The 26,257-nt window shown below is 39.3% G+C and overlaps 1 protein-coding gene across 3 annotated transcripts in view; it reads left to right on the top strand.

The window, feature by feature from the left end:
- Positions 1-3,084: 3,084 nt before the first annotated feature.
- LOC117303394 (inactive histone-lysine N-methyltransferase 2E-like) overlaps positions 3,085-26,257 on the top strand; it is a 38,361-nt gene continuing 15,188 nt past the window's right edge. For 2 of the 3 annotated variants that reach the window (XM_033787595.1, XM_033787578.1), the window contains exons 1-13: positions 3,085-3,519; positions 9,257-9,425; positions 9,928-10,030; positions 10,975-11,159; positions 13,943-14,130; positions 14,904-15,094; positions 19,658-19,758; positions 20,837-21,127; positions 21,403-21,630; positions 23,142-23,346; positions 24,232-24,666; positions 25,298-25,455; positions 25,711-25,972. In XM_033787595.1, coding sequence (XP_033643486.1) covers positions 9,358-9,425; positions 9,928-10,030; positions 10,975-11,159; positions 13,943-14,130; positions 14,904-15,094; positions 19,658-19,758; positions 20,837-21,127; positions 21,403-21,630; positions 23,142-23,346; positions 24,232-24,666; positions 25,298-25,455; positions 25,711-25,972 — 2,415 coding nt within the window. In that variant the 5' untranslated portion in view covers positions 3,085-3,519; positions 9,257-9,357. The remainder of the gene's footprint in view (positions 3,520-9,256; positions 9,426-9,927; positions 10,031-10,974; positions 11,160-13,942; positions 14,131-14,903; positions 15,095-19,657; positions 19,759-20,836; positions 21,128-21,402; positions 21,631-23,141; positions 23,347-24,231; positions 24,667-25,297; positions 25,456-25,710; positions 25,973-26,257) is intronic. The other variant, XM_033787586.1, reaches the window with a different exon arrangement.

Here is a 26,257-nt window from a genome sequence, read left to right as displayed (position 1 = left end):
TGAAATGTGGGAAATCCCCCTGTTTGTGCAATCGCAGTAATATGAATGGAAGAGGGCGCGCTCTGCTGACAATCAAGCCATGACGTCACTTGACAAAAGGTGTCTTGGCCCAAGACTATAGACCTTTCTTTTGCAACGTCACAGCCCGAGTTTTTGCCAACCCAGATTGGAAAACTATAGAAAGCCATAAGTGCAAATCAAGAATAGATCGCTATTTTTGGTAACAATGTTTCAAAATTTGTTGAATTTGTTGATTAACAAAGACCAGTCTTCTCACTTGGTGTGTATCTCATTAAAAAACCTGTGAAAATTTGAGCTCATTCGGTCGTCGAACTTGCGAAAAAACACCCTTCTCGCACCATCGGCACACGAAGTTGTATATGCTTTCAGATGTGGGATTTCGATACCTCAAGTTCTAAATCTGAGGTCTCGAAATCAAATTCATGGAAAATTACTTCTTTCTCGAAAACTACGTCACTTAGAGGGAGCTGTTTCTCACAAACTGATCCCCCAATTAACCTCTCCTCTTTACTCGTAATCAAGAATTGAGTAATGACCACCAATAGTGTCCACTGCCTGTGAAGGTGATTCATATTATTCGAAAAAGGGGCATTCTCAAAGGCGGCACAACACGATTATCAAACCGGAGTCGGCAGATAAGGAACTGAAAAAGTTTTAAACTAATAATATCCGGGCTGGGCGCGAATTGCGGAACTGTCAAGGTGATGGCTCAGTTCCGTCATGGAATACAAAAATCAAACAAACAATCTGCTGAGATTTCTTAGCCATGCAATTTGTAAAATAGCCCAAACGCCCACACACACGACAAAATATTACAGGCAATTTTTTGAGCTGCGTTCAATTCTGGGTGCGTTCGTTTAGCTTCCTTGGGTCGACCCCGATGTGTGGCTGTTTTTTCAGGACGATTGTGGGTAATTATCTGCGCACGTTCGTCCTGGAAAAAAAATCCGCCACACACCGGGGTCGACCCGGGGGAGCTAAACGAACGCACCCAATAATAGCTCTAAGCTTGCCAGTAATACACGGGTGCAGAGCCGTATGGCTCTGATGGATGGGTGAATGCAAACGTAAACAGCGCCACCACACACACCGCGCACCGTGTGGGCTACTATGGTTGTTTGTAGGCTAAGATAAATTATGAGCGAAGAAAAACAAGAGGGACGAACAGTTCGAGCATTTTTCCTTCATGGTTCTAGTGATTTATATACGTAGTATCATTATATCAAAAATTACATTAAAGGCTCTTATGTTTATTGAAACAACTATCACTCTTATAAAACTCAAGACTCCCGAGTCTACTATTTATGTAATTTTAGACACTCAAAATGCATACCACTTCGACAGTGCGACCGCTCCTTTTAAAACTGTAAAATCAAAATACATCACCATTTTTTAGAAAACATTAAAATAATTGTGCATCACTTGCGAAAGTTCCCCAAACTTCACACCCCCTATAATAAATTGGTATCAATGACATTATTTTCCCCAATAAGATGAAACACCCGTGTGTGGCCGGCCGCCGGTGTCGAATGCAATTATGTCCTCTATGCAATACTATCCGCATTATTGCATAATATGCATTATGCAATAATGTCCGCCGGACGGTTTTGCATATGCAATCGGCCGCCCGGCCGGACGCTGCTGCATGATGCAATTGTGTCCGCCTGGACACATTTGCATATAATATGCAGTTGTGTCCGCCCCGTGCAAAACCGTCCTTGCAGTAAATTAAACGCCATTGGTTGCGTCGACGGAACACGTTCGCCATTTTTTTTACACAAGTGCATGTCATGAATGACATGGAAAATGTTCGGCCTTTGGGTATTCGCTGCAATCGTAAAAATACGTGAATTCTGCATAATACGTAGGTTCAGTGCATCATAATGCACGCTCGCTTACGCGAGTACATAAATATTGTGTACATGGCCGTCGGGCGGTTTTTGCAAAGACCCGGACACGATTGCATGTGCAAAAGTGTCCGGAGCAGACATTACTGCATGGCGGACACACAGGCCAGTGACCAATCGTAGTCTTTAATCAAGGCGCACGGTACCCAAGCGATAGCACGGCCAACAGTATGATGTGGATGAGGCGCGACTTAGTAGTGTACCCACACGCCCAGATTTAGACTAGCTCAAAAGTGTGCCGCGCCACATAAAGGCTGATTAATGAGTGACCGAAGCTAGCTTTAGGTCTTCGAACAAGTGCCCATCACATAGCCCACTCCGCTCCGCTTGGTATCGAAGTGATCCGATTCATGAAAGTAGAAAAATACTATTTTTATGTCCAGATAACATTTGCCCTGGCGGCGTGTCGCGGAGTGTGTAGGATATGACCTTGTATTTGAAATCACAAGGTTTTTTTTAGTCATTATTGTTCGTTGATCAATAATTAGATGGCGCTTGTTGTTTGTAAAGCATGGAGGGATGACTCAGTATGTTATTTTACTTTTTTATATATATATTTTTTATATATATATTTTTTTTTTTGGGGGGGGGGTGGGGGCGGCAAATGTACATATTATGCATGTCATCAACCACGGAGAATGATTGGCTTTCAACATGATTTTTTTGTTTAGTTCAATATTTTAGTCCGACGGTCTTATTTCTTTGTATTTCTAATTCTGCCTCCATGGTTTATGTGCTCACGTCTCGATAATAATGGCCACCAAAAGTGAAAACTATAAGTTTAAATTCGCTGGTACCCAGCTACGACATGTAGTTTGAGAGTGCTCGTACACGTAGCGTTCACCAAAACAACTGGGGTCATCTACATTTATTATCTACATTATTACAAAGCCCCATAATCTTAACGTGTGTTCTACCTCCATGGTTCAAGGAACAGTAAATTTTAATTGAATTTATTGCAGAATCGCAAAGGCGATATATTGTTTCCCCCTCTCCGGCCGGTTGAGTAGACTAAACACGCGAAAACCGAGCCGAATGGAATTTGGACGAGTGAGCCAAATAAAATGACAAACGCTAGGTTACCAGCGGCACACATTCATTCATTAGTAGTAGCCTAGCCCTGTCTATCAAATCGAGAAACCCGTAGTCTGTTCCTCTATGGCCGCCATCATGAATCGCCTGTGAATACGAATGCAGTCTTAGATTATCTAAAAATTAGGCGTTCTAAAAGTGAAGAATTACCCTCATAATAGCTCGTGTACCGGATTGGATATATACCCACTGTATTCCTGGAGAAATAATCTATCAGCTTTTGATAAAGTGAAATGTTAAACTGCGTTTCCGCGACCTGTAGCAACCAGTGAATTTTGGTCAGAGAAAACAGAGGTCCGTTGGATTACACGTAATGTCTGTGTAATGTCAACCTAATCGGCTGTATACTCTGCATAATTGTGAACGTAATGACATACTGCACCGTGGCTGTTGTGCGGACGTTTTGAATGCGTTAACATTTGAATGCATCCTGTGAAATGCATTTCACTTTGACAGCGAAAGGAACTACCCAGTATATGAATATTGCTCTAATCATCAGGTGAGTTATTTTAGGATTAATAAATAATAATGTGAACAACTTGTGTGAAAATCTCGTCCTGATCATTGCAATAATTTCGAGGGGAAAACATAATTGAATTTTATTTTTTAAATTATCAACATTTTTGAACAACAACAATCATTGACAATGTGACTGACATGTGTCATGGAATGTATTCTAATTTGTCATGTCTGTTGTTGGTGGTGGTGGTGTTAAAAGTTATGCAAATATATTAAAAAATGTAACCACCCAGTTAGACCTGAGAAATTGAATCAACCAAAGTTTGAATCAACCAGCTACAAATACAAATGTAGCAGTGGACTGGTCTGCTGAGATGTGGTGTGTGGCCGTGGGTGATGGCAGAATACGGGTCCTACTACTTGCCGTCAACTCACCGTCAACTCACTTGCGCCGTCAACTCGCCGTCAACTCCTCCAATATACATTTAAAATCCACAAAAGAAGCATAGAACTGTAAAGTATCAGTTCAAAGAGCATTCGCGTAAGTTTTAGGTCATATTTCGGAATAAAAATTGAGTTTTTTTCTCGTGGAAAAAAATTCTCGAAGCCGAAAAACTGTCGGCCGCCATCTTGCTTTTTCACAATGATTAGTCTTGGCCCAAGATGTCAATGATTGGTACTTTTTTTTATCAACACAAAGTCGTTTTTGTGAATGAATTTGTACAGAAAACCATGAGAAATATGTAGATTAGCCCAGACTTAACACTTCCGTGCCCCCTTTTTATAGATTTTTCATGTAAATTTAATGAGTTGACGGCACGAAAATGAGTTGACGGCGAGTTGACGGCAAGTCGGCGAGTTGACGGCAAGTAGTAGGACCGGCAGAATACTGAACATGCAGAATGTGAAATGTGAATAGCTGTCTTTTTAAAGCTTTGAATCAGTTTTAAAGTCATAGATTCAGTTTTCTAATCTCATTTCCCACAATGTAGATAGAGCCTTTGTCTATATAAACATGAATTTAGATTGTTGTATTTTCTACACAAAAATCCCCATTCCTCTGGACTCAAAACTCACTGTGCACTAATACTCCGAGTTCATGCGAGTTAGTTGCCATTGCAGCCCTCCATATTCTTTGTGAATCATGGTTTGATTTCAAAATGTTTAACCCTGCTCTAGCACTGTGTGTAAACCTGTCTGTATAGTGTATGTTGGCAACTAAGTTAGTTTGAGCATGGTTTGAGTAGGCCTACCGTTACTCATTAGTAAATTATTGATTGAAACAGAATGAAGTTTGAATTATTGTGTTGACGGAAGTGTATCAGGGTTTCATTAAAAACAAAGTTAATAAATGAAAAAGACGCCCCAGGAAAAATCATGAATAAAATGGCTTGGGGTAATTTTGGCCAAGTCTGGGTCATATCGAACTCGAGTCAACTCGTACTACCCAAGTCAATTTGTACCAGTGTGAACTTGTACCCAAGTCAATTCGTACCGGGGTTAACTCATACCCAAGTCAATTTGTTTCGGGGTGAACACGATCCCAAGTCAACTCGTAACAAGGTGAATTTGTACCCAGGTGAACTTGTACCCAAATCAACTTGGGTAAAAATAAATGTTATTTTCATGAATATAAATTATCATTTACATAAAATCTATTTTCTTTTTCTTTTGGAGAAATAAACAGAACTTACACAATTTTGTATCTTTGTGGGTTTTTTGTTATGAAAAAGATTGAGGACAAAATTTGGGTAAAGAAGAAATACAACGGTACAAATTCCTTTGGTATGAGTTGACTTTGGTACAAATTGACTTGTGTACGAGTCAACTTGGGTGTGAGTTTACATGTTTCCATTTTGGCCTTGGTGTACAGTAGCCATTCTTGGGTATACTTATTGCGGCGTTCTGTGTATACGCCATACAGCGCCTTAAAACATCAGAATATGGCAATAAGCAGTCGCTATGCCATTTTTTAGATATCGAGATATAATACATACTGTAGAGTGCGTTTTAGCGACCCCAACCAAAGCCAAACCAACTCAACAAGTTGGTTAATGGTCGGTCTGAACAGCATCGTCACCGCACTCAACTGAACACCCGAAAACGCTCAACCAACCAAGAACCAAGGTTTCTGGTTGGGGTCGCCAAAACGCACTCTTTGTATGGCACTATCATGTAGGCTGTGGTAAATTTGTCAAACTGAACAGTGCACTACATGTTCACCATATCTCAAAAAAGGCTATACAGTTGTATATGCAATTGGTGAGCCCCAGTTCTTTCAGGAATTGCTATGTTTACACAGCATATAATTTTAAACAAACATTCCCTTTGTATATCGACTCTTTCTTTATATAAGTGATTGAGACCATGACAGTTATCAGTTAATTTGTCTTTAGAGAGACCACCAAAGAATAATAATAATGAAAATGTAATTATACTGAAAACTTTTATAAAGTGCACAAATCCATCAAAGTGCCCATGACAAACTACATAAGTGACGGTTCGTCTGCTGTTCAACAGCGGTGGTTTGAACAATAAATGCAAAACAATTCACACATTTACTCTGTACTTGCTTTTCTGAAAAATAGTTTTTTTTGAGTTGGCCTGTTTTGCCTTGTAAGTGCCGAATAAAGTTTGGGATGGCAACAGTTGTTTCCAAGTTTAGTTCTGAAAGCAGAACTAAAAAACTTCCCGGTTTTGTCTTTTAAAGTAGTCGCTAAGGGTCACCCGTGCAAATCAACACATGCTGTGATACTGAAATAAAATATGCTCCCCAATTTCTTTCCTCATTGGTTGTCTTATGTTTCATGATTAAATGACATCAAGACCAAAAACATTTGTTGTGTATTTGAGCATGGTATTTGTTAGTAATACTCGGATAAAAAAAAGTGAAACCAATTTGTATGATTTACAATGTACAAGTGAAGACATCAGAATGCAGCATTTGGTGATTAAAATCTGCTCACAGTTTACAATAAACATGAAGAATTCAATCAAAGGATTATTGAAGAATTTCAGAGCTTTAGAGCAATTGCCTTTCAATAATTGTCAACCCGGTTCATATTCATATGAAAAGGAATGCAAAAATCATTAGGCCAAATTCGCCTCTCTTTCACTTGCAATTTGAACTACATTTTAGGCTTTTGTATGGCAGTTACATTGTAGTTGATGGATGTGCCTTTGATGATTGATAAAAGCATGGAAATTTGAATTTTGCCTAAGTCGGAGTATGTTATGACATGAGAAACATGATGTAGGGCCGCTTTGTGGATTTGCCCTTTGAAAAATTACAAGTAGATTAACAAGCAATGACAGCCATTTGAAAAATGTAAAAAATTGCTTTGTTTTGTTCCATTTATAAATTTGCAGTGGCCAAATACATATTTGCATGACCTACCCCGAGTCTTTAACCTTTACTGTGTACCATGGAGCTATACATGTAGCTCCATGTGTGTACCAAATGCCATTCTGGTATTATGTAAACGACACAATTCCCCAAATTATTTCCCTCACATGTAGGGCCACTTGCCCCACAAATTATGTGTCAACTTGAGTCTTATATGAACATTTATTTGTGGGAGAGATTATTTCAATTATATGGACTGTTAACTTTTAAACTGCACAGTGCACTGTGTTGTCCATCAGCCACGTGTATTATGGACTAGTAGGACAACCTTTACTCTAAAGCAACACTATTATTTTGCTCATTATCATCACAATGCAGTGCAGTCATGTCATCAATAATTTGACAGCTTCTATTATGCACCTTGTAGATCACATGACTCACTGTTATTGATATTTTCATCTTTTGATGTACATGAGTACGTAAATGTACATGTACGTGCAAAATGTGATGTACTGTATGTACATGTACAAGTACTGTGTGTGAACGATGCATTGCATTGTGTACTGTGTGAACTGTTCATGTAATGTAAATGACATATTATTTTAGTATAGGTTTTCTCGGGCACTTTTGGAATTTGAAACGCAGTAATAACTGGAAAGGCAAAACAGCTTTACTTCGAACACACGATAATGAAATTGACTGCTGATTTGCCGAATTTTACCGAGAAAACCTATTTATACTACATGTATACTTGTGTACAAAATGTATATGGTGCACAGTGTACAATGAATTCAATTTGTTATTAATCCGTTGTCCAAAATCATGGAGTGTGCTTTGTATCTACAATGTAACAGGCTGCTACAATGTACATGTATGCAATGCATTAGTTGTTATACCAGTGAAATGTTTAGAAGAAAGCATGCCATACATGTAGATATAATTTTCAAGCTACTCTAAAGTTAAGTGCATAATTACATAGCAATGGCCCAAGCCTGCTCTATATTTCAATGTGGGAGAGGCCAGCATACATGCATTAGCATTTCAAAGGCTGCCTTCAAGGTGAGCGTTGCTGCCTGCTTTCGCTGCACTGTGCAGTATTCAGCCATGATTCAGTGGTACAGCTTATACATGTACTGTAATACCAAATTGTAGTGTGTAGCAGTTGGTCAGCCTGAGGGGTGCTCTGTGTATGCATTATGTAGTCCCATGTGATGGTATTATTAAAGCCATGATTAAAGTAAATTGGGTAATGATAGCAGAAATCTTAGCATTAACAGAGACTGTATTTTGCCTGTGCGGAATTCGTTGTACTGTTACACAATGTACATCACATACATTGTACAGTGCAGTGCCAATGTTTAGGCCTGAAAACATGAAGGCCATGAGGCTTACAGCGTTAGTTGCCAAGGGACCAATTTCATAGAACTGCTTAAATGCAGAATATTAATTGCTTACTTGTTTTCTGCAAAGCAAAAGTACGGTTAGCTTGATGCAGTCACCAGAAAATGGAAACGTGACGCCACAAGTTTTCTAGATAATAATCTGTATCCTTAATGATGTACATGTAAATCATGTACACTATGTACATTTAGCAAATGTCTTTTTAATTTAAATTCTCTTGATTAAAATATCCAGTCTGCTCAAGTGTAACAATCAACCCATTCAAATCAGACATGCGAGAATAGTGTTGATACATGTAGTTGATACAAATAGCCCTTCATATGTTTAATATAAATTTAATACGAACACCTTTTGTGCTCGATCGACCATCAATTAGAGATTTTTAACAAAATTACTAATGAGGTAGCTGAGTCTTACTCAGCCAAAAGCTATGACTCATGGAGTCAGAGCAGAGCAGATAAACATGAAAATGCTAAAGACACACATGGAATCAACATGCTTTGATATTATTCCTTGCTGTAGGAATATAGCTGGGTGTGGAGAGCAAGATGTATCTACTAGGGAGAACCTGTATACTGTAGACCTCCTTTAAAAAATAAAACCAATAAATAAATATTATAAGGGAAAAAATCCTACCGTAAGTTTGGCATGATTTGACCAAAAAAAGACAGAGTTTTAAATAGATTCTGATTACCAGAAATCCAGCCCTTTTTAGTGTTTACATCTTTGTTTGTTTGTTTGTTTGTTTGTTTGTTTGTTTGTTTGTTTGTTTATTTATTTGATTTAAAGCAATCCGCCTGTTGCCCATGGGCAGGATCCTGGACGGATAAATTGAACATTTTTGCTGATTGTTTAGTTTGTTATCTTTGTATATAGAAAATATGAAGACAGATAAGCTATGGTTATTATCTACATCACTATGGCAGTTTGGTATTTGCATTTGACTTGTGTTTGTGGTAGATATTTATCTTGCATTGCCTGCAATGTACGTGGATAATAGCATTTTATTTTATTTTTTCAAACTGTACAGGGTCCTGAGGACAAAGCAGTTGCCATGTGTGCAACGTGCAGCGTCCCTTGGACTTCAGCTGCCGTGCCTCCCCCACTTTGCCCCATGTTAACAACTGCGTAATGAGTAACGTACCATATGACGGAGCATTGACAGACAAGAACTATGCTGCCATGGCTGCAGGTTCTGAGTAAGTAAAGACAGGAAGTTAATGTTCTTGTTCAAAGCCAAAAGGCACAGCCCCCCCCTTCTCCACCCACCCTCCTACCAATTTGGAGCTTATTGCTTGTGCAGCACCTTCACAGTGTTGACTCATGTTCTTGTCACGTGGCTGTAACATCCGCTCATTTGTTTGCCCTGTTCTTTGTTTGTACTAGGGTTGGTTTGTTTGTGTAGGTTTCTCATTAAAGTTCCATTTCATGTTTAAAAATAGATTATGTACATATGCACTACATTTGAAGAGTAATTATACATGCACACATGGTAAAGACTGAGAATTTTGCTTTAAATGAAACAAAAATGGACAGATATACAAAAAATCTAATATGTGGATTACAATGTATGCCTAAAGCTGTATAATCCAGTAAAAAAAATAGGGGAAACTGAAAATTAAAAAGAAAATGGCATTCAGAGTTTGCTCTGGCTCCTTTATTGACAATAACTATTGACAATAACATTTGTTTTCTTTTCAGTCCCGAACCAGTAGAAGAGCCCGTGGCAACAGGAGATGTCATAAGTCATCCCACACATACAGCTCAGACTACAACCGGTCATTATTTTGGATTGCCCTACCAGGTACATAAATGTGGGCAGAGAGGTTTTACCATTGGGATTCAGGTGTGGTGGTTTCTGTTGTCTGAATTGACAAATGTTGCTCAGCTCCAGATGATGACAGTTAGCTGTTTGTTCATCAGAATAGTACTATGCTTGTCCTTTTTACTGCGGTATTGATGTGAGGTCTGCTTCAGGGCTAGCCAGCTAGGTTTGAACTGGATGTAACTTTGAAACAAATAGGCCTAAATCCAACCATATGATTTTCCTGAATCTCTTGCAAGATCAGCCGTCGATTTGCCAAATTCTTCCTAACTTAGGATTAATCTTAGGACTTAGGACGAGTTCAGTTCCGTATACGAAGACGTTAGGACGCATTGAACCCGTCCTAAGTTAGGACGGATTACTCGTCCTAACTCGAGATAGGATTAATCCTAGTGTTTCGTGATATCGGCTGCAGAACCTTAATATAAGACCAAGCACGCAAGTACTGATTTTTTAAAGTAGATATGGGTGTTAGCGCTTTTGTACATGTAGTTCCATAGATCAAGAGTTTCTCTTAACCCTAACTCTTCGAAGGCCTCTAAAATCAACCGGAGGCTTTTGATTAGTTATGAGGATTGAGGATTGTTTGCAAATGTAAAACTGGATGATGATTGGTTAAAGATTGAGTGCAAAATAAATACATCACAAAGTCTGGATGATTTGGGAAGACTAAGAAAGTGTGGTCATGCGGTGTGATCGCACGCACCACGCACAGAGTATACGGGTGGGTTTACAGCGCCGTGTTTTCGGAGCAACTAATGCGACTGCCTTGAGCAAGGCTATTGCCGAAACAAAGTATAAAAAACTCTGATAACTTGAACAGGACAAGGTGCAAATCTTTGAGATTTGAAACTGTTTTCATAATCTGTGAATATTGTTATTGTCATTTATGCCACTCTTTTTGTTTTTTTCTCTTTGGACAGGATCATAATTACGGAGCCCCTCCTCCACCCACCCCTCCAGAGTCTCCCTCCCCGGAACCACTACTCTCCCCCGTGCCCGCCAAAATTAATGGTATATTTGATGAGCCCATAAAGCTTGAGGTTAAAGTTACAGCGAGTCCGGAGCAAGTGGAAAGTAAAGACGAGGGGGTGACCAGGTGCATATGGTGAGCTTGTTGTTTTGCAGTCTTTGTCAAAATGGTAGAAGTTAGTGTAATCTCCCAGCAACAGGTAAAGAGTTGTTTGGAGGCTGATGGCTCTACTGCCCAAATGTGTGCCTTGGTGCCCCATTGATTAACAATGTTTGATACTCTGATTGTCATTAGAATGCCTATTTGAGGTGCCCACGCCCAACTCCAGGCCTGAGATCATACTTCGTCTCACTTTGAAAATTGAGCAAAGTACATGTACATGAAGATTTGAAAATGTCACGGACAAATCTACCCGTTTTTCTTTGTGATAAAATAGAATTAGCTCTTACAACCTCCTTACAAACCAACAGGACTCATGGTATCAATGCAAACAGTAGTTTATGGCCTGACGCTTCAACCATGGCAGAGTCTATCTCGACAGCTAAATGCTTTGAGAAAGACTCTGCCAAGGTAAAAAAATCAAGTTGTTAAATATTTGTTACCCTAACGTGCACAATGTAGGTCACTATGCATGTTATGTTTCCCTGAAAATTTCAGGTAAATACACGTAGGAAGACTAACTTTAATACTAGTCCAGGATATTTGGCACCGTTGCAAGATTTTAATTGATGTTTCACCGCAATAGTTATTTCCTCTGTTTTCTTGGATAATTATGAATTATTGAAACGCAGGACAGGATGTTTCATACATGTAAATTACAGTTCAAAATGGGGAGGCCTATCTACTTGTTTTTAAAATGTATTTTCTTTGAATGAACTTCAACTTTCAATTGTTTGTTATTTCATACATTGTTGGAGCAATGGTCACATCAAATGCGGATGGATACTGGTCTTGGACAATTTACCAAAGTGATGTGTGTTAAACCCAGCCCTAGCACTGGGTATTGAATCCTGCTAAAAGCACAAATTTATGCATTGAAGTTTGCTGGGGACTAGCACTGCACATCATGTGAGATGTGTGTACCTTGCTGAATGCAGTACAGTGTAACAGAGTATGGAATTTCTTATGACTGTTAAGTGTTAGTAAATGCAACAGAATACAAAAATCGTTTGAAGTCTGTGGCAGTTTAAAGCAATGATTTCTTTGCTGAATGCTGTCCTGATCTCATAATTCAAAGTTGACATTCACAATGAGCCCTCTGCTAGACCGTCATGCACGCACTGCAGCAGGTGTTCCTGACCAGAGGCGTATTATTATAGTTCTTTTGACTGTACGTGTTGTACTTGTATGTGGCTAATGTTTGTCTAATAGTGGAGAAAGGGTGATTCATTGTTGGCAATGAACCCTGACTTGGTGATACACACCTACATGTACACACCTGCATTGTGTGTGCGGAGTAACTGTAGAGGGACCTCTGGTACATGTAAAACCGCTTCACTCACTGCAGTTTTATAATTAAGTGTACTTGTACAGGATTGTGGCCATGATTACTACTGAAGTGATTAGTACTGCTGGTAGCATTTTGGCTTTCTATATTATGATTACTGAAGCTTGATTGACCTCAGTCAGGTCATTCTGTTGTCACTGTTTTGAATTGACAAACCAGGATGAATGGGGAGTGATTTCGGGGCTGAGGTCTGACTGACTTTACTGTCATGTATTCTCCTTGAGGAAGAAACGTAAGCCCATAATTGTTTTTTTCAGTATTTTGGTGAACACTATATTTTTGCCCTTCAGAAATCAGTCTGGATGTAAAATTAGTTGCAGTTTTGATGTGATCAATGATTCAGTTGTCCTGGCGAAGGCAACGGTTGTCATTGGCTCATTGCATTACAAGAGTGAATGTACAAACATGAAGTGGGCCTGCAACAGTGGTTTATGGTGTAGACTTATGATTCTCAAAGTCTTTTACTCCAGGAGGTTTTTATAAATCTTTCTTTTTGGTGTTTAAAGTTCTCATGACAGAAGCCATGTGGCCTCATCCCTTTAAACTTTAGAGAAATGTTAAAATACTAAGTTCTTATACTGGCAAGCCCTTTATCACAAAGAGCTCATTATTACTATTTTTTTCAACAGGATAATCAAAGCTATGTTTTTAAATTATGAGACCCATTTTGGTGCTGCGGCTCATTCAGAAACCACCAGAAACACTAGGGCAAAAACCACAATAAGTGTACGACGGGTTCTTGTACGTGCAATACACTTGGAATGAACCTGACAGTTCTAAAACCATCTTAATTGATATCATTCACAGTATTTACAAACAAGGCCCTGTTGTTGAACTTGAGATAGATTATGATAACCATTTGGATTGGAGTCAGTTGTTAATGTGAGAAATTATTCCGGTCGTTTCTTCTGTTCAATGTCTTCATCGATGAGGAATTTTTAGTTTCATTTGATGGAAATCCTCAGATCATCATGTGACCAAGGCTTCTTAATTTTTTGTTCTCAGAAGATTGAGGTCAAAGGACAGTGAGAGAATTTGTGGTGTATTAGAAATAGACCTTCAATTATCATGTAGCTAATACTTTGCATGCCCTTTCGATAGTTCAAATGAAGAAAACAAAATAAAAGTGTGAGAACTGTTGAGCGATTTATATGGGATGGTCCCCCCCCCCCCCCCCCCCCCCCCCCCCCCCCCCCCGACTTTGTGGTCATGTGGTAATGACATTTGAAACAGGTCTAGTGTTTGATTCCAACTTTTGATTGCCTTTTCCTGGAGGGATTTCAGGAAGCACAGAATGTCAAGTGTTTTGTAACCACATTCGATAAAAAGGAGACATTCAGTGACAGGACAATGTTATTACGAATGTCAGTCATTCAACTGACAACGTCATGTATAACTATTTTGCCCATAGCAATTTTGAGCACGACGATGGCTACATGATCTGCTGCGATGGATGCTGCGTCTGGCAGCACGTTGACTGTATGGGTCTGGAGAGAGACAGCATCCCCGAAACGTTCTTCTGCGAGAGGTGCCAGCCGAGGGAAGTAGACTCCCAGAGGGCCATTGAACTCCAGAGCAAGAAGCGTGCTGCTATGTCAGGTAAGATTCAGACGAAAACTCTCTTATTTTTTTCTGTTTTTTTTTCTTCTGACTCATCTTTCTCAATTCCAATTAAACATCAAATCAAAAACAAACCAAATTAGATTAAAAACAGTCCAGGGCCTGATTTTATAGTATTGCTAAAAGCAGACAGTTTTGCCTAGCAATTTTGCATTCAGCAAAAATTAGCAGGATGCCAGTTAAAGATGTTTGCACAATTTTTGTTGTGCTCTGCTACCTTTTCCCCCCTACATGTAAGCAGCTGTATAAAGTTTGGCCCATAATGTAAACTTTGTAACATAGTTACTGATGTGACCTTGATTGCAAAGACTGATGCAACTCCTTTCCTTATAACATCAATAAAGAGATGTAAAACCTTCAATACATAGGTCATCCAGCAGACTTGAAAAGTCTTTGGTGACTGTTGAAAATTCCTTTGCTTTGATTACGATGTACCCATACATTGTAGCCTCAGACAGATTGCACTGCCCTGAGTTTCCACTACAACATACTACATGTAGACAGCCTGGCATTTAATAGATTGCTAGAAATTGTGCTACAGATTGATTGCAGTCTCAATTGGACTTATTCATGTAGTTGTGTGTTTATTCATTCTCGCACAACATAATGTGGAGACGCCATTGGCAGAAATTAGTCTGGAGCAATTATGTTAATATGTAACGCATATATAAGGATCCCAACAAAGAAATTCAAAGCACAATGTAATCATGCCGAGAATATAATAAACTCTTTGATGTTGATTCATTGTTTAGATGACTCATCCAGTGATAGCGGCGACGAAGTACCAGTGGTAACCGTTGGGTCAGCGGCTACCTACACCGCCATTTCAAACTCCCCTACCAGCCTCACTCTTACCACCCACAACAAAAACAAGAAGATGAAGAAGAAGAAGAAGAAACGGTGCAGGGATAAAGAGGACGACAAACACCATAAGAAGAAAAAGGTTAGAACACGCCCCCAATCCTCCTCCCATTCTGGAGTTCAACTCTTAGCCTGGAATGTCATGGTGGTTACTAGTGCTGGGCGAATAGTGAAATTTTGTTATTCGGATACCGCTGGCCAACTATCCGAAATTAACCGGATATTCGAATAGTTTTTTTGCCGCTAGAGGGCGCTATAAAAAAACCCAAAAAAAACCATTATTATTTATTTTTGTTGCCGCTAGAGGGCGCTGTTCGTTTGTGAATGAGATCTTATAGGGGGATTGATATTAGTTTTAGACAGTGTCACTCGGTTCATTCATAAAAATGACCGGATCTAATTTAAAGATGGCGATTTGCTTTTTCTTTTGATCGTGATTGACTCTAAGTGAAGGAAAACTTTTGTAATCTTTGAACAAAATACTCTTTACGGAGGTGAGCATAGTTAAATACTTAATTTATGCTGTTTTATGCTGTCTTAATAGAAGTTTCATAATGATTCAGACAAAACATTCATATCAGTTGTCGCCCGACGTCCGCGGACATTCGGATATTAAAGAATATCCGGTTACTTGGTTGTAATTACAGAACTATCCGGTTTATAAATAGGTTTTCGCGCCCTATGCGGATATCTGGTAAAAAAAAAAGAAGACATTCGCGGTTACGGATAGGAAAACCTATTCGCCATTAACCGGATATTCGAATAATTCGCCCAGGCCTAGTGGTTACTGTTGCCCAAGTCTTGGCCGTGGTGCCGTTACAAATGTTTCCTCCATGCTAAATAAAGATTAATTAAGGGAAGTTGCCCTTAAAAAATACACTTGCCCTTTCCTCCAACAAATATAAGATTTCTTGTCTGTACATGTATCTGGTTATATCTGGAAAGATAATCTATTGACATTTGTTGGCATCTGATATGAGCAAAAATAGCAATGTGCTGTTGTACAAGGAGCTGTGACGTCATGATCAAAGGAGGCCTGTCTAACCCAGTCACTGGTCGCGCGCACCCACCCTTCCCCCCCCCCCCTGTATTGATGGACAGTGGGGGCAAGTGCAGTACTAACTGAGTGAGAGGTCAGAATTCCTTTTACAGCCACAGGCCTGCTTTAAACATGAGGACACAGCCTCTTTACAGGCACTGGACACTATTGGTAATCCCTGTTAGCATAAAAACTTACTTGTTAACGATCAATGGAGAGCTGTTGATGGTATAAAACTTTGCGAGAAACGACTCCCTCTGAAGTAACATAGTTTTCGAGAAAGAAGTATTTGAATTTGATTTCAAGAACATGGAATTTGACGTTGAGCGCTCAAAATCAAGCATCTGATAGCACACAACTTCATTTGACCAGGGTGTTTATTCTTCCATTATTATCTCGCAACTTCGACGACTAATTGAGTGCAAATTTTCACAGGTTTGTTATTTTTTGCATATGTTGAGATACACCAAGTGAGAAGACTGGTCTTCGACAATTACCAAAGGTGTCCAGTGTGTTTAAGTGAGGGTTTGGAATTTACTCATTCAATGCCAAGCATGAATATATTGATAAAAAGCATGTCTTAAAAAAGAAACTTAAAAAATGCTTGTGTATTTTCCTTAATATTAACTAGTAAATTGGCAAATTTGAACTATTCAGAATAATTGGAATGCATGAATTGATGGTGGAACAAAGTCGGTGGAATAACATAACCACATTGTGTCCCTTTAATGTGTTAACACACATTATGATGTACAATGGTGTACATGTAAGTCTTCACCAGTTGATATCATATTAAAGGCAGTGGACACTATTAGTAGTTGTCAAACACTAGCCTGCACAGTTGGTGTATCTCAACATATGCATAAAATAACTAACCTGTGAAAATTTGAGCTCAATTGGTCATCGCACTTGCGAGATACTAATGAAAGAAAAAAACACCCTTGTCACACGAAGTTGAGTGTGTTAAACTGGAGGTCTTGAAATCAAATTCGTGGAAAATTACTTCTTTCCGGAAAACTATGGCACTTCAGCGGGAGCCGTTTCTCACAATGTTTTATACCATCAACCTCTCCCCATTACTGGTCACCAAGAAAGTTTTTATGCTAATAATTATTTTTAGTAATTACCAATAGTGTCCACTGCCTTAAAGGGCTTCATAGTGCAAGTAAAAACACTAGTGGTCGGTTCTGAATCGGCAAGCATGAAAAGGAAGGTTTCAATCAAAGCTTCGTTTAGGGAAGTGAAATTATAATTTCATAGAAGTGAAATTATAATTTCATAATGATTACGTTATGAAGTTTTTTTTATACTCGAGGAAGTGTTTTTCGTTGGCAAAACCAAAATTGTTTGGGAACAGTGCCAACACGCTGGCATTTTTTCATGTGGAATTCTTTGAAGAACCTCAAGCTGTCCCCGGTGTGAAACAGGAAACATAAGAATACAAAACCCCCAACCGTATATACCCAGCAAGCAGACGTCATCCTCTGTGCATGCCAGTGTTGAAAAGAGGACAAAGGTGTTCATTGTTTTCTGCTGAGGAAACTGGACACTTCAGAATGTTCTATAATTGGTTTGTGTATAAATTACGTACACCCACAAGAATTTCCCTCTTGAGTGCTTTCTGAGAGCGGTTGCTCAACTAAAACTTGACACATATGTAGACACCCCCACCCTGTATATTTTTGTTCAGTTTTTGGTTGCTGTGTAAAGGTACATGTATTAGTTAGGATCAGTTAGGGTAAAAAACATCATTGTTTAGTTTTAGACTGAAAGCTTACCGATTATGAAGTTCATACTAGAAGTGTTTCTTTCTGTGAAATATTTCTCTCTGAAATGAAGTGACATTAGAGGGAAACAAGTATCTGAAAACCTTTACCCAAAACAAGTAAGAGCTTATTTCAGAAAAAATTAAAGACAATTGTTTACATGCTGAAAATAGCAGAGTGTTTTTTTTGTCACAGTTTTCTCCTGATCGCAGTCCCACAACAGCAAGTAATGTTCAGATGTTTGTTATTTCTATGATAAATCACTCGGACAATAAACACCATCTGTGACTACTCTACACTTCCTGTTTAAAGCCATTGGACACTTTCGGTCAACAGTATTGTTCAAAGGCCCATTCTTCGTGTATCACAACTGGTATAAAAATAACAAACCTGTGAAAATTTAGGCTCAATTGGTCATCGGAGTTGGGAGAAAATAATGGGGAAAACCCATCCTTGTCTCCACACGTTTTGCTGTGTCATGACATGTGTTTAAAATAAATCTGTAATTCTCGACAACGAGAGTTTATAATTGTTTTAATGTTTTCTCAAAAAGTAACACATTTCATTGAATAATGTTTTAAGAGAAGTCTTTCACCATTACCTTTTGTAAACCCTGTAAGTTATTTGTAAATCTGTGTTTTTTGGGGTTTTTTTCTGTCCCGAAAGTGTATAATGGCTTTAATACCTTTAAGTTGGTAAAGCAGTTTAATCCTCTGGAGATCTTTTTCTGTATTGGGCTACATATAATATGTATACACACATTTTGAGAAAGTTAGTGTACGTATATAATACCTTTAAGTTTTTGAAGCAGTTTAATTCTCTGGAGATCTTCTGTAATACTGACAGCTGTATTGTGTTCTGAGTGTATATTGGGCTACATAATATTAACATTATTAACTTATTTTGTAACTTAAATAGTTTTTATATTGATTGTGTATTCTATGTTTTTAATGCGCACAATAAAATAATTCTAATTCTAAATTCTAATGATAACGTGTATACACACATTTTGAGAAAGTTAGTGTGCGTATAGTCAATGTGTATGTAGTGTGTGAATCAAGTCTTGCAGCAAACATTTGCACAAATTTTAAGATGATCAGATGATCAGGAATGATATTCTTCCCATTTGAGTCTGATTTCTGGCCATCAGAAAATCAGTAAAAAATCATTATTACATATTAAATGGCCTAAAAAGTAAATTTTTAAGCCTACCCCATACAACATGTGCATGCATTTCAGCCCTTTAAAGGCAGTGGACACTATTGGTAATTGTCAAAGACAGCCTTCACAGTTAGTGTATCTCAACAGATGCATAAAATAACAAACCTGTGAAATATTGAGCTCAATCGGTTATTAAACTTGCGAGATAATAATGAAAGAAAAAACAACCTTGTCACACGAAGTCGTGTGCGTTTAGATGGTTGATTTCGAGACCTCAAGTTCTAAATCTGAGGTCTCAAAATCAAATCTGTGGAAAATTACTTCTTTCTCGAAAACTATGGCACTTCAGAGGGAGCTGTTTCTCACAATGTTTTATACCATCAACCTCTCCCCATTACTTGTTACCAAGAAAGGTTTTATGCTGATAATTAATTTGAGTAATTACCAATAGTGTCCACTGCCTTTAACTATACATACTTGTACTTGTTGTCCTACGTATGTTTTACCAAGGGCCAATGTTCATGCCAGGATGATATTATTTATTATTTTTTAATTTGTCCTCTTTTAACTGTTTTAGAACATTCGTTATTTTTAATCGGAATCTGCACCCAGATACTGTTTTTTTTTAAATCAGGTTTATGAGCCTACTCTTTCATGTATTTTGTTTGTTTGTACCAAGAAGCGACACGGCAAGAAGTGCAACAAGTCTGATGAGATAACAGCTCCTGAGGAACTAAACGTTATGGATGAGGAGACTATGCCAGCCTGGAATGATTCACGGTGAGTCACACTGTACACTAATTCACAGCCAGTTTATTACCCATTCATTAAAGAGATCTTTACACTGCAGTGGGTTCACTGTAAATCACTCTTCGGACAAAAGGCTGGGGGTGAAACTTTTAGAAGTGTTTTAGCTGACAGGCACGCAATTTGTGGAGTCGAGTTTTTATTCCATAAAATGGCCGACCGTGTTAGTATGCAATGTAAAAGCAAAACTACGCCATTTCAAGGCATGTTTGTGTGGATCATTATATTCTACTTTTAATGCATCTTTTTCTAACCATATCGATTTCATAACTATTGGTTTCAAACGCTTTTCATGGACCAACTCAACTGACCCAAGTAAACGTGTCCCTTTAAGCATGAAGGTTATAAATATTCTCATGCTCGAAGCACTCATTTCCCCCAGCTTTGTGAAACATGCAGAGCAGCTGCCCAGGTGTTTTTTTTTTCAGTTGTAGTTGAAGTTAACGCTTTCAAGTGTTTATTTTTGTTTGATCAAAAGGGATGTCTGTAAAAAAATAAGCGTTGAGTTACATCTTGTTTTGTGGGGATCTTTTTTTTCTGGAGAAGAGTTTTTGTTCTATGTGTTACTTAATTGATGCTGGGTATAAAGTGTTGTAAAAAAAAAAAGCATAAAACTTAGGTACTAAAATAAGTTGCTTAACCCTACTCCTCAAGGCAGCTTTGCAAAGAATTGTTCCTTCTCTTTTAAACCTTTTTGGTTGATAATGAGGTTGACATACATGCCTCTTGCCCTCAGTATGGTTGGTTCAGCAGGGTAAGGGTTGCATTTATGATCACAGTGGTTTTTTTTATTTTGTTTTTTTTAGCTTAAATTTTGTGTAGATTTTTATTATTTTAATAAGCTGTGTTTAATGTGTAACAGAAAAATACTGTTGCATCAGTCAGTCACGAGAGTGTGAACGTGTAAAAAAAACCTGTTATGAGTAATGTACTGTCATTTTTAGGCGTTTAATGTGAAGAATATAGGCTTCTGTAGTCACAGAGTCTAATCTTTAAGCCTGTCTATGTCTAATGCATTAATGTCATGTGTTGTTGATGTGTTACCCCACAGAGAAATACATGACCGGTACGAAGAGGCTGTCTGCAACCAGAACAGCGCCGACATACAACACATCATCTCATCCCATGGGAAGGGTCTGAAACCAGACCCGTCGTCGCCGTTTCTCTTTGGTATGCCCAGACCAACAAACCCTCAGGTGGACCTGAGCCGACTGGGGAAGGGGGCAACCGTTGCTGGTCTCGTGGCCTCGGACAACCTCCGGAGTAATGATTTCATCGTGGAGTATTGGGGGAAAGTGATGTTGAAGGAACAACTGGAAGTTGAGAAAACTTTCTTCAAACGGTTAGTGCTCTATGAATTTGCTATTTAATGTGGGTTTTCTGCGCAGTTTGGATAAATCTCAGGGCGGCCGTTTGTTGGGCGGGGGTGGAAAAATAATGAAAATGATAATGAAAATTATGTATTCTTTAATAGACATTGATGTGTGGTAAAGCACTGTAGACTCAATGCTTTCCGAGGTTTGTGTAAATACATCTACAGACATACTGCTTGGGTGGGATTCTGCACTTAACATTTAGAGCAGATGTCATAAAATGTTGAATTATTGTTTCTTGTAGGCCTTACCCGTACGTCCTCTTCTACTCCAAATTTAACAACGTGGACATCTGTGTTGATGCGCGGAACTACGGCAACGTTGCGCGGTTCGTTCGTAGGTCCTGCTCGCCCAACGCCGAGGTCCGACACTATGTGGAGAACAGCAACCTCCACTTCTGTCTGTTTGCACTACTCAACATCGCTAAGAACACTGAGGTCACCATCGAGTTTGACTTCAATTACACCGAGAGGTAGGTTAAGTTCGGAAAACCACCCTTTTGAGTAAAGCCCCATAAGCCATTTTGAGATATGGCGGACACAATGCTACAACACTATGGTTTGGGTTAATTTGTGTGTATACATCCAAACCAAACAGTTCACTCTTATCATGTCCGCCATACCTCAAGAAGGCCATACCTGAATCAGTATAATCTCTCAAGCCCAACTGGCCCTTACCACAAAGTTCCAAATGAGACTGGACACTCAAGTAAGTCCACAGTACACAAGCCATATGGTTACTGGATTATACTGTAGCTGCACAATTTGACAAAATAAAGAAACTGGAAAGGTACAATGTATGGTTCTTAACTTGTTAGTGACAGTGTCAGCTATACAAACATAAGCCTGGAAGGTACATGTATGGTACTTAGTGACAGTCTGTGGTGCCAGTGTCAGCTATACAAACATAATGATTCCATGCAACCAATGCTAGCCTGGAAGGCACAATGTATGGTACTTAGTGACAGTCTGTGGTGCCAGTTTCAGCTATACAAACATAAGAAATCCATACACCCAATGCTAGCCTGGAAGGTACATGTATGGTACTTAGTGGCCATCTGTGGTACCAGTGTCAGCTATACAAACACAAGAAATCCATACACCCAATGCTAGCCTGGAAGGTAAATGTATGGTACTTAGTGACAGTCTGTGGTGCCAGTGTCAGCTATACAAACATAAGAAATCCATGCAACCAATGCTAGTCTGGAAGGCACAATGTATGGTACTTAGTGACAGTCTGTGGTGCTAGTGTCAGCTATACAAACATAAGAAATCCATACACCCAATGCTAGCCTGGAAGGTACATGTATGGTACTTAGTGACAGTCTGTGGTGCCAGTGTCAGCTATACACACCCAATGCTAGCCTGGAAGGTAAATGTATGGTACTTAGTGACAGTCTGTGGTGCCAGTGTCAGCTATACACACCTAATGCTAGCCTGGAAGGTAAATGTATGGTACTTAGTGACAGTCTGTGGTGCCAGTGTCAGCTATACAAACATAAGAAATCCATACACCCAATGCTAGCCTGGAAGTCACAATGTATGGTACTTAGTGACAGTCTGTAGTGCCAGTGTCAGCTTTACAAACATAAGAAATCCATGCAACCAATGCTAGCCTGGAAGGTACAATGTATGGTACTTAGTGACAGTCTGTGTTGCCAGTGTCAGCTGTACAAACAGGGGTCGATTCCACAAAAGTTACGACCGGTCTTTTCTTGAGTTAGGACGAGTTACTCTTCCTAACTTAGGACTAGCTATACGTTGTTGATATCTCCTAGGACTAGTCCTAAATTTTTCTCACAAGTTGGAGGACAATTTTAGCTGCAGCTAAGTTAGGACTAGTCCTAACTCTTTGTGAAATCCACCCCTGAAGAAACCCATACACCCAATTCTAACCTAGAAAGGTATCCCGTGGCTGTCTGTGGTACCACCAGTTTCTGTCGAACAAGAGAAAATCATTTGTTGTAATCAATTTCTCCAACAGCCCCTACCCAGTGCACTGCGCCTGTGCCAAGAAGAACTGTATGGTGAAACGCCATTTCAGGAAGCAGAACCACCAAACGACCAAGGCCAAGAATCATCTAGGCAACCATCTGGAGGACACCACGTCGCTGTCTGTCAGTTCTAGCTTCACTAGAAAGAGAACAGTGTCTCCTTTGAGAGTATCCCTGTCTGCACATAATGCTCAGGTACTTTAGGCTTTAACCCTTGAGCAAAGTTTTAGGAATCACTGTCTCTGCCAACTGTCCAAAACATCATTGCTCCAAACTCTGTCTTGATTTCCGACTTAAATTAGAGAGAGAACATTTTTATTGCACCAAAAATTGTTTGGACATAAAACTTTAAATTAATCAGAAAATAAACATGGGCCCCAGCCAAGATACCATGCTGTATGCCTTTGCACTCTATCGTTCCACACAAACTATACAACCCTTAAAATTAGGCTTTTTTGCACTACTTCCTACTCGCATGCAAACAGACCATAATCCTAAAACTTACTTTGGGTGAGGCACCAAATTAAGTAGAGTTTGCTGTAGTTGGAGGCGTTGTTAGCTGCAGCAGGTCAAATCTGTTGACCGTTGGTGGGGGAGGGGCTGTGTCTGCCATAGATGGGTTGCAATATGCTATATCGACCGCCATCTTTATTGCAAAACAATGGAAAAGTACACATGCTGCGCGTGGCTCTCAGCCAATGGTAGCTCCTTGCACAATTCATCAAATATGGCGGCCGATGACCCCTATCGCAATCCATCTACTGGCCAATTTCCTTTATGCCACTTGCTTCACCCCATTTCTCTTTTTGCAGCTTGCAAGTATTGACAGCTATACATATCTTAGATGAATTATTAAAAGTTGTCTGTAAAAGATCAATTATCTGTATTTCTTTAGGTACATATAATCAGCGTGACAGGAACACCTTACCCAAATCCCTTGACTCTGATCCTAAGCTGGCTGTTCTGTGCGTAATTGTTGACTTGGGCCTGTCTGTACTCAAGAAGGTGTTAAATTTTACAATGTCACAGAAGTCTGTTACTGAATAATTTATGCTTTCACTTTTTCCCAATTTGGCGCAGAACCAAGCTGAGTTGCCGGTAACGACCAATGGTGATGATTCTACCCATCATGACCCCATCAACCCAGAAGCGCCCCCAACGCTCTGCAATAGCAACCCAGCCCAACCACTGGAGGCTGAAGGCTCCGAGGAAAATCAGGAAGATAAGAAGCCTACCTCAGCTGCCAAGAAGATGACTCGAGAAGAGCGCAAAATGGAAGCCATTCTTCAAGCCTTTGCCAGGATGGAGAAGACGGAGAAACGACGCAAAGAGGCACAGGAGAAGACATCCAGTACGAAGCCCATGACGACCACAACATCCACGGTGACTACAACAGTAGCTGAGACGATAGTATCGACGGAAACCAAAACGCTAATGAGTGCCACTGTCAAGGAAGAAAACCCAGAAGAAAGTCGGGCTTCAGTTGATGCAACAGAAGAGGTGGTTGTAAAGGAGGTATGGATGTAGCCTTGTTTCCTATAGCTAGGAAATATAACTGTTCTGTTCGAACCTCTTTTTCTGTCAAGGCTCTTTGTGAAACAGGTGAAATGTCGTATTGTTCAAATAGTGAAAACTTTTTCTGTAACTGTGTTTGAGGTTTAGTCCATAAATATGAAAACTGAGGTCACCCTAGTTTTCTTTCGACAATGTACCTTAGACATGGTCTGTCTTTAAATCGTTTTACTTAAAATTATAATTCCCCAGTTAAAGGGTTTGGGTACTTTTTGTACGACACAAAACACAAATGTCTTAATATTTACATTAAACCTACATGGTTTAAAGATAATGATGGTAGAGAGCGTCACTTAAAATTTTACTTGCTGAGGTGCTGTAGTTTTTTTGAGAAATGAGGAAAAAAATTTAACAAAAGATATTTCTCCTGAAAACATTGCTCTGTGATTTTCACTTTATCTCAAAAACCTGACAACTATTGGAGCTGAAACTTCTTCAGGTACACTATATCACTAGGGACTTATATCATGGCCAAAAAACTTGATCTACAAGAGGTATCAAAATCCTTCAAGTGTGAAATGATGTAAACTGATTCCAGAAAGTCAATTTGTTCTGCCTTTGGTCTTCTTGTCAGGAGCCTGCTGCAAGTCCCACCAGAGAAGAGGCAACAGCGGTAGAGGTGTTGGCCCTGGATGTATCTGCCTCAGCAACCGTTCCGTCTGTGTTGACACCGGTAACCACGGCACCTGTCCTGACTCCTGTAGCTGCCACACGGACAAAAACATTCAAAGGGTGAGAGCAAATTCTAATTTGAAGAAGTGGTTAGAAAGGTATTAAGAAAAAGGTTGAGTGAAGTACATATTGTGACAGATGGAAGATGGAATAATTATTCCTTTTGTATGCAAAAGAAATTTCTGTACAGGCCTTAAAGATTTTGATTGTTTATATCACTCTTAAATAGCATCTGTCTGCTAAGCTAGTGACTGAATCAAACACTACTTGCATAAAGTTTTTCTTACGTTTAACTTTTTATTTCTTGGATTGCAGGAGGAAGAGGAAAGGCTCAAGACGAAGAAGCCGAGCTAACAGCGGAGCGTCTTCTGTCTCCCTGGACATGTCGTCTCTTGATGAGGAGTCCAATCCAGCCCCAGGACCTCAATCTGTCTCCTTACCGCCGGCGGCTCCCAATCAGACATCGTTGTTAATACAGATGACGCTTAATAGTCCAGTTCACGGTGCTGACCAGCAAGGGATGGCCTCGCCGATACCAGCATGCAGCAAGCACTTCAAGTTTCCTAAGACAAAGAAGGTGAGTCAAAGCAATTTCATATTCTAATCGATATGACGCTTGATCCAGAAGTATTTTAAATTGCTTCTTTTATTGTTTGGTTTAGGAGACTTCTTTTTAAACAATACCTCTTGTAATGTGTTGAAATAAATGGTTTTGTGCATCGGACTGGAGTTGTTGCGGCTCAGTTATCAGGATATTCTTTTATGTACACCTGGGCTGTAACATAGATATCTAGAAAAATTGTGTACATTCTATTTGGCTCTTGAGCTACTTATCAAGTATACTGTAGTAGAACTTGCTTAG

The sequence above is a fragment of the Asterias rubens genome, chromosome 2, assembly GCF_902459465.1.
Source record: "Asterias rubens chromosome 2, eAstRub1.3, whole genome shotgun sequence".
NCBI lineage: Eukaryota > Metazoa > Echinodermata > Asteroidea > Forcipulatida > Asteriidae > Asterias > Asterias rubens.
Note: the sequence above shows the minus strand (reverse complement) of the source record. Positions and strands in the feature narration are given on the sequence as shown.